Raw genomic sequence first — 13,445 nt, 5'->3', positions numbered from 1 at the left:
AAGCTACAGCATTTATATGGTCATCCAGTTAATTTTCTGGTAAATGGTAATTTCCAGGATGTTAATGGTGAGAGATTCAATGATGGTAATGACATTGAATATTATGGGAGATTGTTAGATTCACTTTCTAGTTGGAAATGGCGATTGCCTGCCATTTGTGTGCTACAGGCGTTACTTGCCACTTATCAGCCCAAGCCTGAATGTCATCCAGGTCTTGTTACATATGGATGTGGACTGCTTATAAGCAGATAACTTGCTTCCCTAAATAGGTTTTGGTTGATTTTCTTTTTTGATTACTTACATCGACAACTAGAAGGTTCAGATGTTCTGGATTGCGGAATTCATGATATGCATTGTTTCTGTGAAAATCTGGCAGGACAAAGAACAGGTTCTGAAATTGGTTTCCCACAGATATGGAAAGCTCCATCTGGCAGCTTCACTTAGAGAATTGCCCAGCTCAAATTTGATTAAGTTTAGAATTTAAACTCCACCTCCCTGTTTAGGAGTGGGATATTCAGAAATCTATGATTTTTGCTGACACTAAAAGCTGGGTGATAAACATGTTACATGTAAATAAAGTAATTCCATTTTTGCATCTTGAGATTAGGAGTTTAGTAAAGCGAGTTCTTTGGAATTAAGTCAGATTGTTGTCAGGCAATTGCAACTGAGATGTAATCTGCAACAATCTGTAGTTAGGGAGACTAGTCTTTACCTTCTGGTGTCAGGTTTTTGTGATCTTAAGGGAGCTGCCTTTAAAATTGTCTATAATTCTACTAAATGTTACTAAAGAATAAAATCAACAATTATATAGCATGATCATCATTACTCTGCTAAACCACTGCTGAGACTCTTTACTTTGATAGATCAATAAGGAATAAAATATAAGCAATTGCTATAACACATTATTTGTTATTACATTTTGATAAATACAATGTTAAGGTAAAATGTATAATACTATTGCATGCTTGTAATATATTTTAAAATGTTAATTAGTGTAATTTTCCTTTTAATAGTCAAGCAAAATGTATCATTAAAATGTTTCAAGCTACAATATAACTTTTTAACAATTTTCTTAGTGTTTCTGAAGTTTTGTGATAATTACAAGTTTTTGAACAATTTGTTATTTTCTCACTGGAAGGTCACTGCTACTTTGAGAAACTTGGCAGACCTGCCTCAGTCCCGGTCCAGATTCCTAAGCACTGGAGCACTATTGGAACTATGTGTGGTACTGGAACAACACATAACTGATAAAGACATCTGTACAAATGTAGCCAGAATATTCAGGTAAAAGGGTAAAAGTATTCATGGCAATCGTTAGAGCCTTCAAATAATCTGATTCACAAATTATCTTGGCATTGAATTCCATTTTGCTTTAACCATTACAGAACAGTGATAGTGCTTATATATTCCAGTGAATTAGAACTAATATGTCTAGATTAGAAACTGCACCATTATCTTTGGTAATTCAAAAGAACTCAAGAAAGATTTCAGGCACAAAGACCCAAATCTTCTGCTTAATTTAAATTCATGTCCAAGTAAATTTTGAATGTTTTGATACAAAAGCAAAATAGTATGGATGCTGGAAATCTGAAATAAAAGCAGAAAATACTGAAAATAATCTATAGGTCTGACAGCATCTGTGGAGAGAGAAACAGAGTTAACAGGCTAGAAATTCAGTCATGTGGCACTACTGAGGCCTACCACTGCTTCTCGGGGGCATGATGCACCATCAGATGCTTTCTGCATGGCCTGTGCAGCATTGTAGCAGAAGTGCACCCACAGGTGCATCCCTCGCATCTGCTGGAAGGCTTTGAGTTCGCGCTATCCTGTGTTAAAAAGCCAAATTTTTACCATGCCTTGGATACATAGGATTTCTTCACCCCTCAAAGATCCAGCCTCAGACTGCAAGGCAGGCCCTCCACCAGCTTCCCTAAAAAGACATGCTCCCAAATTGAAGGTACAGTAATTTTTGACAACTTCTTCTATTGCAAAGTGAAATACTCTGGAGTGCTTCTTTAGGATTTTGCTGTTGATCTCCTTGATTAGCTGAATTCTTATAGGGAAGACTGATGAGTAGATGACTTATATACAAAGGCAGCAACAGATGGAGGGACAGCAGTGCCTCTGCCTCTGCAGGATGGCAGGGAGATGAGCAGTGGCTGCAGAGAGGGCAAGCTCTGCATGATTCCCTTTGCTAAGTTGGAGCCAGATTCCTCCTTGCTCCTTGACAATGACAGACTATTCTCCTCCCAGCCAACCAAAGCACCCAGCATCTCAGTGTACATACCCGTCAATGCTTTCCTGTATGCTGCCGCATTGATGTTCTCATCTGAGTCCTTTATAAAAGAGCTTTTTTTCTGATCTCACTCCGATAAGCTGACAAACAGACCATCCTTTACTTCTGGTCTGGCTGCAGCCCACTCATGCCTGGTGACTCACAAGGTGCTGATTCCAACTAACTTACAATATGCGCTCAGTGCCAGGATCTGAGCCTTGCAGTCTGCAAGTTTCAGATCAAACAACAGGGCCTCTTCATCAGTACTGATCTGCTGCTCTCTCTCCTCCTCCTGTGGCTTCTAGGGGTGGACAGGCAGCAATTCTTGGGTCTCTGAAAGCAGGAAATCAGCAGACAAAGGCTGGGACGACAGAAGTAGGATGTATTACACACCATCAACAGCTTGCGCATCATGCCAGATTGCCAAATGAGAGTGTGCTGGGAGTCAAGAAAAGATATATGGCTATCATGCTCAATGTTTTCTGCAACACCTGAAATCAAGGCCCTGTCACAGTCAGGGAGAGCCATCTACTCTATAGAGCTCAGGAGAAGCAGGCATCTTTGTTCCTTGTGGCTCTGCTGTACTTCTTTGTGTTCCATGCCACCTTGTCCTGCAAGAAAGAGGGCAGAATGCCAGTGATTGTGTAACACTGTGTTTGGCTAATGTGCCTGCCTTAGCTGAATAGCTGGAGGTATGTGAAGGCCGAGAGGTATGGGTGTAAGGCTGACAGCAGTATGGGAGGATGAGGTGGAGTGTCTGGATGTTAGATTTGAGCCTGAGGGCCAGGGCGTGCTGCTGGGTGATTGATTGCATTGAGTTGCATTCAGTGCATTGAGCAGCATGAGAAATTGATGTGTGGTGGGAGATATCATGTGGAGATGCATTCACTGACCTTGACAATCCATATGTGGTAATTAGACCTCTTGTGCCACTGTGTCCAGAATCAGGAATTGAACTCCTTGGCGACCTGCTCCCACTCCATTCCGGCAATGGTCCCTGCAAGTCTCCTCCTGCCCACCTCCACCACTAATGTATCCAGCATTGCATCTGTCACCCTGGAAACTTCTCTCTGCTCTGGTGTTTAATTTTCTGATGTTTCAAATTGCAGCAATTTTCTTCAGTGAGTTTCCCTTTAAGAGTGACAGCATGCTTTAAATAGGAAAGGCTACCTGGACACATGGTCTCTATACAATGATGCCTGTCCCTGCCCCATCCCCTACTCTCCCCACTTGGCCCAATGCTACGATCATTAGATGAGGTGGACACACCAAATTTGCATGTTGCCCACCTCAATCTTAATGAGTGTGGGCAGATTGTAAATCTCAACCCCCGTGCCCAAAATAAAGCCTATCCAATTTCTAAACAATGTTTCAGGTCAATGACCTGAAACTATGGGCAGAAATTTTTGCTCGGCAGGCAGGCGCATGCCCAGCCCACTCAAGCATGAAATGATGCGCGTTGATGTTGGCCGTGCGTGCCAACATCAACATGTAGTCACGCGATAGTTCGGTCAGCGGGCATGCGCCGGTGTCAGCAGCACGCTCACTGACAATTAAAAGGCCTGCTAAGGTCATTAAATAATCAATTAAGCTAAATTTTCACTGCCTGTCCAACCTAAAGGTTGGCGGGCAGGCAAAAAGGAAGCAGCCTTTGCATTTTTTTTGGAAACCTCATCCACGGGCGGGATGAGGTTTCTAAAAGCAAATAAAAATAAACTAAAAGTTTTACAATTTAATTAATAACATGTCCCTGCTCATAAGTCACATGAGGGGACATGTTTTATTACATATTTATTTTATTTTTTATATATCTCTTCATCTCCCTGAGGCAGCTTTGTGCATCAGGGAGATCGTGAAGTGCTCACTTGCATGCACGCTCGGCCCACTCGCCTTTCTCCCCCCACCCTCACACAGGCAGCGCTGAGTGCTGCTGCTCGCGTTTCACGCTGAGCGGGCTTTAATTGACCTGCCAGCGTGAAATCGCAGTGTGGTGCCAATTGCAGGCAGTGGTCAGCTTCCTGACTGCCCCCGCTGAGGGCAAAATTCTGCCCTATGTTTCTCTCTCTATAGATGCTGACTTTTCTGAATATTTGGTAGCATTTCCTGTTTTCATCATAGCATGATTTGATCATTGCTAATAGGCTCATTTTCATCCTTTAAATGTGGAGTGACAAATTTTAAATTAAATATTGTTCTATAATTGGGGGTTATATTACTGTGATTTGCATTTGTTTCTTCTTGGGAAGCTGTAGAATGGTATTGGAAGCTGACAGTAGATCTGCAATTATTCCTTCCCTGACATTTGAAATTCTCCTCCATTCAACTTTATGCATGCGAATGACTGGTATTTGTGTTTTTCTTTCTCTTGTGGGCTTAAGTGCACTTTAGTCTGTTTCAGCTATTTTTAGTCCTTCATGACAAACATTTTCTGTTATTTTACAGTACATTTTCATGACCTATAAGAAAAGCAAATAAGTACAAAATTCAGCTGAGTTAAAATTAAATAGGGACAATAAGATTTATTTTGGAGACTATCAACCCGATTACATTTCAACCTTTTATATCAAAGTAAACTATAATAACTGCTTTAGACAGTCAGAAAGATTACATGAGCCATTTCAAGGATCAATTTTGAAAGAACAGTTGGGCCAGACTGCAGCACTTAACAAGTACAGCACTCTGACTTACATCACAAGATTGTGTACAAGTCCTTGGTTAACTCCTTATATTATGCTGTTACTACCCTCCATTGCCATTAACATATAACAAGAAGATTATAATGTTTCAACAACTTTCCTGAGTTTTTTATGCCCAATAAGTAACCTTCAGTAAGGGACACTTCTATTTTAACAAAATGGTCTGTCTCGCTAGCAAAAACGTTGCAGAAAATACTTTCTTCGCCATTATTCTGCTGTGCTTAAACATGAGCTGTGAATTGGAAAATAATGAAAATAAATCAGCTGAAGTCATGCAACATGAGTCATTGGTGTTGTGCAATGAACTGGTGTTGTGTATGTATTTCTGCTTTTGCTATTTCTCATTTGATTATTAGTTTTGCTTCCTCATTGAATTAGATGTTTAATAGTTTACCAAGAGCTATGATTAGGGAGCATTAATCCTGTTTCAGGCAGAGAGGCATGATTAAGAAGATGGTGAAGTGGGTGAGTCCATTACCCACATCTGCAATACATGACATGCAGGGTACCTTGGAGCGGATGATACCCAGGAGATTTCTGAAGCACCAAGGCACCAGGATAGCAGGGATCATTGATTCAGTAGCTGCATTTTGCACTTCCTCAGGGCTTCCCCAGCTGAATAGGGACTAGTCAGCCTGTGATGTACGTGACCAGTAGCACATTTGAGCCTTTGTCCTGCACTGGTGTTGTTCAAGGAATGATCATAATGTCACCATTTCTCCTAAGGGTGACAAAGAGACTGTTTACAAACATATGGACAAGGAGTAGGAGTAGGCCATTCAGCCCCTTGAGCCTGCTTCACTGTTTAATAAGATCATGATCTGATAGTAACCTGAAATCTGCATCCCACCTACCCCCGTGTAACCCATCACCCCCTTGCATATCAAGAATCTATCCTTCTCTGCCTTAAAAATATTCAAAGATTCTGCTTCCACCACCTTTTCAGGAAGAGTTCCAAAGACTCACGACCCTCTGAATGAAAGAATTTCCCCTCATCTCTGTTTTAAATGGGCCTCTTATTTTTAAACAGTGACCCCTAGTTCTAGATTCTCCCACAAGAGGAAACACCCTCTCCACATCGACCCCGTCAAGACCCCTCAGGATCTTATATATTTCAATCGAGTCACTTCTTACTCTTCTAAACTCCAGTGGATACAAACCTAGTCTGTCCAACCTTTCCTCATAAGACAACCCACCCGTTCCAGGTATTAGTCTGGTAAAACTTCTCTGAACTGCTTCCAATGCATTTATATCCTCCCTTAAAAAAGGTGACCAGTACTGTACACAGTACTCCAGATGCGGACTCACGAATGCCCTGTACAACTGAAGTATAACCTCCCTAATTTTGTATTCAATTCCCCTCGCAATAAATTATAACATTCTTTTAGCTTTCCTAATTACTTGCATACTAGCTTTTTGTGATTCATCTGCTCGAAGACCCAGATCCCTCTGCATCCCATAGCTCTGCAGTCTCTCACCATTTAGATAATATGCTTCTCTTTTATTCTTCATGCCAAAATGGACAACTTCACATTTTCCTACAATATAACTTCATTTGCCAGATCTTTGCCCACTTGCTTAACCTATCTATAGATTTTTGTAGCCTCCTTATGTCCTCTTCCACAACTTACTTTCCTATTTTTCTTTGTGTCATCAGCAAATCTGGCGACCATCCCATCCATTCCTTCATCCAAGTCATTTATGTTAATTGTAAACAGTTGAGATCCCAGCATTGATCCTTGTGGCACACCACTCGTTACATCTTTCCAACCTGAAAAAGACTCATTTATATCTACTCTCTGCTTCCTGTTAGCCAGCCAGTCTTCTATCCATGCTAATATGTTATCCCTCTATACCATGAGCTTTTAGTTTCTGTAATAATCTTTGATGTGGCACTTTATCAGATGCCCCCTGGAAATCTAAGTACAGTACATCCACCAGTTCCCCTTTACCCACAGCACATGTTACTTCCTCAAAGAACTCCAATAAGTTGGTTGAACATTATTTCCTTTTAACAAAACCATGTTGACTCTGCCTGACGACCTTGAGATTATCCAAGTGCCCCATTATAACCTCTTTAATAATAGCTTCTAACATTTTCACTCCAACAGATATTAAGCTAACTGGCCTGTAGTTTCCCGCTTTCTATCTCCCTCCCTTTTTTGAATATTTGAGTTTACATTTGCTATCTTCTAATCTAATAGGACTTTTCCCCAAATCTAGGGAATTTTGGAAAATTAAAACCAATGAATCAACTGTCTCACCAGACACTTCTTTTAAGATTCTAGATTGAAGTCCATCAGGACCCCGGCTCTTATCAGCTCGCAGCTCCAACAATTTACGCAGTACCACTTCTCTGGTAACTGTAATTTTCCTGACTTCCTCCCCCAACTTCCATTTCCTGGTTTATAGCTGCTTCTGAGATGTTATTTGTATCCTCTACAGTGAAAACTGTTGCAAAATACCTGTTCAGTTCATCTGCCATCTCCTTGTTTTCCTTATCAATTCTCCAGACTCACTTTCTATTGGACCAACACTCACTTTGTCATAAAAACAAAAAAACTGCGGATGCTGGAAATCCAAAACAAAAACAGAATTACCTGGAAAAACTCAGCAGGTCTGGCAGCATCGGCGGAGAAGAAAAGAGTTGACGTTTCGAGTCCTCATGACCCTTCGACAGAACTTTGTCAACTTGGTTCTTTTTTAAACATTTATAAAAAATCTTACTAGCTGTTTTTATCTTTCTGGCTAGCTTTTTCTCATACTCTCCTTATTAGTCTTTTAATTATGCTTTGCTGTTGCTTATATTCTGTCCAATCTTCTGACCTGCAACCTGTCTTTGCACAATTATATACTTTTTCTTGAAGTTTGATACTATCTTTAACTTTTCTAGTTAACTATGTATGGTGTCTCTGTCCCTTGGACTTTTTCTTACTCATTGGAATGAATCTATTCTGTGCATTCTGAAATATCCCCTTAAATATTAGTCACTGCACCTCTATCCTTAACCTAATTTGCCAATTCAATTTAGCTAGCTTAGCTTTCATGCCCTCATAATTTCCCTTATTTAAGTTTAAAAACATTGTATCAGACCCACTACTCTCTCCTTTAAATTGAATGTAAAATTCAGTCATATTATGGTTGTTGCTACCTAGGGGTGCCTTCACTATGAAATGATTAACTACTCCAATCTCATTGCACAATAGCAGGTCTTGTATAGCCTGCTCTCTGGTTGGCTCCAGAACATGCTGTTCTAAGAAACTATCCTGAAAACATTCAATGTATTCTTCATCTAGGCTATCTTTGTTCATCTGACTTTTCCCGTCTATATGTAAATTAAAATCTCCCATGATTATTGCTTTTCTGACAAGCTGTAACTTTAAAAAAAAAATCATTCATGGGATGTAGGGGTCGCTGGCCTAAGCATGTATTGCCCTTTTTCAGAGGGCATTTAAGAGTCAACCACATTGCTGTGGGTCTGGAGGCACATGTAGGCCAGACCAGATAAGGACAGCAGATTTCCTTTCCTAAAGGACATTAGTGAACCAGATGAGTTTTTACAAAAATCAACAATGGTTTCATGCATGGTCATCATCAGACTTTTAATTCCAGATTTTTATTGAATTCAAATTTCACCATCTGCCATGGTGGGATTTCAAACCCAGGTCCCTAGATCATTAGAGATAAAAACAAAAAAACTGCGGATGCTGGAAATCCAAAACAAAAACAGAATTACCTGGAAAAACTCAGCAGGTCTGGCAGCATCGGCGGAGAAGAAAAGAGTTGATGTTTCGAGTATTTTTAAACACAGAGATAAAAACAAAAAAACTCAAAATGTCAACTCTTTTCTTCTCCGCCGATGCTGCCAGACCTGCTGAGTTTTTCCAGGTAATTCTGTTTTTGTTTTCCCTAGATCATTACCCTGGGTCCCTGGAATACCAGTCCAATGACAATACCACTATGCCACCACCTCCTCTTATATTTCTTCCTTTATGCTCCACCCCATCACGTGGTTACTGTTAAGGGGCCTGTACACAATTCCCACAAGTGACTTCTTGTCTTTACCATTTCGCATCTCTACCCAAACCATTTCCACATTCTGGTTTCCTAAGCTTAGGTCATCCCTCTCTATTGTACATTACCTAACAGAGCCACCCCTCCACCTTTTCCTCATTTCCTGTCTTTCCTAAATATCCTGTACCCTTCAATATTCATGTCCTCCTGCAACCAGGTCTCCGTAATGGCTATCAAATCATAATGATTTATTTCTATGTGTGCTCTCAGTTAATCTGTTTTGTTTTCAATGCTACGTCAATTCAGATATAAGAGCTTTGAGTTTTATCCCTTCATTCTTTTTATAACCTCTAGTTTCATCTGTTGATTTACTGTTAGATTTGTACCCTCTATCCCTTCCTGTCACGGTCTGTTTTTCATTTTCTTGCCTCTGCTCTTTCATTTACTACACCTTCCCAAATTTGATCCCTTGCCCCCACTATTTAGTTTAAAACCTTCTCTACTTCCCTAGTTATGCAGCTTGCAAGAACACTGGCCCCAGCATGATTAGGGTATAGACCGTACCAACGGTACAGATCCCACTTTCCCTAGTACCAGTGCCAGTGCCCCACGAACCAGAACCCACTTCTCCCACACCAGTCTTTGAGCCACACATTCATCTCCCTAATCTGATTTGTCCTATGCCAATTTGCAAGTGGCTCATGTAATAACCCAGAGATTATGACCTTTGAAGTTCTGCTTTTAATTTGGTGTCTAGGTCCTCATATGACTATGCAGAACCCCCTTCTTTGTCCTGCCTATGTCATTAACACCTACATGAACCACGACAACTCGGTACTGCCCCTCGCACTGCAAGTTCCTCTCCAGTCCCGAGTAGATGTCCCAAACCCTCGTGCTGGGCAGGCAACATAGCCATCTGGACTCACACTCTTTGCTGCAGAGAATGGTGTCAATCCTTCTGACTATACTATCCCCTACTACAACTACATTCCTTTTTGCTCCCCCAACTTGAATGCCTTCCTGTATCACAGTGCCATGGCCAGTTAGCTAATCCACCCTGCAGCCCCCCACTCTCATCCAAACAAGCTGAAAAAAACCTCAAACCTGTTGGACAGTTGCAAGGCCTTAGGCTCCTGCACTCCTGCCCTCCGAGTCCTCTTTCTTGTCTCACTCACAGTCACACTCTCCTGTCCCTGACCACTGATCAAATCAGAAGACCCTGTCCTAAGAGGTGTGACTGCTTCCTGGTACAAAGAATCCAGGAAACTTCCTGCCTTCCTGATGAATCGCAGTGTCTGTAGTTCAGCCTCCAGCTCATAAACTCTGAGCTGAAGCTGCTCAATTTCAAACACTTCCCTCCATCATAAGTCCAGATGTGGGGATGTTCGCTCTTGATTGCACAGCTCCTCATATACTGATGCAGTCTATGGCTGCATGCAGCTCAACCTTGACAACATTCAGGCTTGATAGGTGGCAAGTAACATTTACGCCATGCAAGTGCCAGGCAATGGCCATCTTCACCAAGTGAGAATCTAACCATTCCCACTTAATATTCATTACCATGCTGAATCTCCCACCATCAACATCCTGGGCATTACCATACACCAGAAAATACTGTGGCTACAAGAGCAGGACAGAGGTTGGGAATTCTGCGGGAATTACTCACCACCTGACTCCCCAAAGTCTATCCGCCTTCTACAGGAGACAAGTCAGGTGTGTATAGAATACTCCTCACTTGCCTGAATGAGTGCACCGTCCAGGACAAGGCAACATCAAGAGCTTATATTCATATAGTGCTGTTAACATAATAAAGTGTTCCAAGGCAATTCACAGGACCATTATAAAACAAAATATGACACTATGTCACATAAGGAGATATTAGGTCAGCTGACCAGAAACTTGGTCAAAAAGTAGCTCACTTGGCTGGCATCCACCCATTACCTGAAACTCCCTCCACCAGAGGCACACAATTGCAATAGTGTGTATCACCAGCAAATTGTACAGTAACAACCCGCCAAGGCTTCTTCAACAGCAACTTCAAACTTGCAACCTCTATCATCTACAAGGATGAGGGCAGCAGGAACATGGGAACACCACTGTTTTTATTTATTCTTTCATGGGATGTGAGCATCACTGGCACAGCTAGCGTTTGTTTCCCATCCCCAATTTCCCTCAAACTGAGTGGCTTGCTAGGCCATTTCAGAGAACAGTTAAGAGTTAATCACATTGCAGTGGGTCTGGAGTCACAAATAGGCCAGACCAGGTGAGGACATCAGATTTCCTTGCCTAAAGAACGTTAGTGAACCTGATGGGTTTTTACGATAATGGTTTTCATGGGTGACTAGCTTTTAATTCCAGGTTACTTTAATTGAATTTAAATTTGATCTGCTGCCATGGTGGGATTTGAATGCATGTCCCCAGAGCATTAATCTGGGCCTCTGGGTTACTAGTTCAGTACCAATACCACTGCAACGCTGTCCCCCCAACTTGCAACTTCCCCTTCTTCCTGACTTGAAACTATATCACTGTTTCTTCAATGTCACTGGGTCAAAATTCCCTCCCTAAACACTGTGGGTGTACCTACACCACATGGACTGCATTGATTGAGTATCAAAGGCAATTAGGGATGAGTAATAAATGTTGGCCTTGCCAGCGATGCTCACTTCCCATGAACTTCCCATAAAAAAAAATTCTACTCACGGTGCACCAAACAGAATTAGTATATTATGATCTTGAGCAAATAAGGTAGCTGGCACAAAGAGTTGATATAGTTTAATTGTAGTTATGCATGGGGGTGAATGGATTTTCTGTCACTTTTTGGGATAAATAAACACAACTTGAGCACATTTCTGTACATGCTTTCAACTTTTGGAAATTGAATGATAACAGGGGAAATGTGACGTACTACTTTTAAAGTGCAAGTCTTTCAACAAAGAACTTTTGTCAGGGGATAACAGGTGTTAAGTGACTTTATTTGGAATCACTGGGCTACAAGCTGTGTCCTCCTTTCTCTGGCTGACGCCTGTCCTTTTCCATGTCCTCTCCTTCCGCTCTGCCCCCTTCAAGCTGTGGGAATGAAAGTTCTTTCCTCCTTCCTAATCATCACCTTAAACTTCTGGGAGCAGCAAACTTTTCTTCATTTTAACGTTATGCAGTCTGCAGCAAGCAATAATTATTCTGGAGGCTCATTCTAGACCACATCGTAATGCTCCAACAGATTTATCCAGGCAGCTGAGGCATAACTTAAGAATAGTGGCTCTTTGACTATTGTGCTTGCATCAGCCTCATTATATCTGTTGTTCCTTTCTGTCTGTGAAACCATAAGCAAAGATTGATCATCTGATACATGACTCCAAATTATGAGGGCTGGTATGATAGTTGATAACATCACAATAGCTTTCAGATATTTACATGTAGGATAAAGTGATTAACATTGCACACTAGCTGCACCTTCCTCCTGATAAAGCTAAGAGACTTGTCATATGGGGCTGTGGGTACCTTTCCAGTCGAAAAACTTCATTGGCCCTCTTTTTCTTTTATTTCACTTGCCCCTTCAGGCAGCAGATTAATTGTGCAGCCATCCTGAATGAAGCATCAATTACCTTGTTGATGCATTAGTGAGCTGCTGCTTGACTTGTGGCAAATGCTACCTGGAAGGATACAGTTGAAAAGCTATTCAAGGCTGTGGTGACTTTGGCTAGTAGAGGCAGCACTATTCTCTTGGCAGAAATGGGTTGTCAGTCTTTAGCCAGCAGTTGACTTATTTCCCCAGTAGCCTCTGGGTGAGGAGGATCAGACGCTTCTGAAGTACTGGCATTCAGAAATGCTTACATAAGACCTTCTTAGTCTGTAAGCCTTAATGAATGAGTATGTATGTGTAGATAGCAAATATTTTCTATGATGTCTCACTCTGATGTGTGTCCATTTTAACTAATTTCATCCTTTTCCTCCTCTTCATAACATAGGATTGGAATGATTCCTATTGAGAAATCCATGTTGTCGGTCCAAAACTTTATCCTTTACAGAGCTGATTGACAACAGCTAAATTTCTGATAGACCCTCAAAGAAATAAACAGGTCATTATGTACACAAAGTAATACCAAAATTCAACTGCAGCAAACCAAATGGCCTCCTAAATACAGTATTTGCCTCAGGGATCCCTTAATGATGCTCATACTGCCACTTGTGCGATGGTAATAATATGACAGTAATAATTTTGGATGGATTTTGGGGAAGAATCTGGGCAAAATGGATGCAATGATTAGTTATACCCAGTTGATCCATTTTATGTGGCACTGCAGTGCCCCAGTTTGCTCTAAAGGAAACTGGTGATTTTTTTTTTTCTGGATGCAATGTTAAACCAATAATTTTGAGATGTTGGACACTACTGCCCCATTTTACTCCACATAATGCCCCAAAATCAAAACATGAAAGATGATATATAAATGCAAGTTGTCATT

At 41.2% G+C, this 13,445-nt stretch overlaps 1 protein-coding gene across 8 annotated transcripts in view; it reads left to right on the top strand.

Annotated features, from left to right (window-relative positions):
* Window positions 1-13,445, top strand: part of armc2 (armadillo repeat containing 2) — a 204,365-nt gene that overhangs the window by 146,519 nt on the left and 44,401 nt on the right. For all 8 annotated transcript variants that reach the window (XM_041188576.1, XM_041188579.1, XM_041188577.1 and 5 more), the window contains one exon: window positions 1,139-1,284. In XM_041188576.1, coding sequence (XP_041044510.1) covers window positions 1,139-1,284 — 146 coding nt within the window. The remainder of the gene's footprint in view (window positions 1-1,138; window positions 1,285-13,445) is intronic.

The sequence above is a fragment of the Carcharodon carcharias genome, chromosome 5 (genome assembly GCF_017639515.1).
Source record: "Carcharodon carcharias isolate sCarCar2 chromosome 5, sCarCar2.pri, whole genome shotgun sequence".
NCBI classification, from domain to species: Eukaryota; Metazoa; Chordata; class Chondrichthyes; order Lamniformes; family Lamnidae; genus Carcharodon; species Carcharodon carcharias.
Note: the sequence above shows the minus strand (reverse complement) of the source record. Positions and strands in the feature narration are given on the sequence as shown.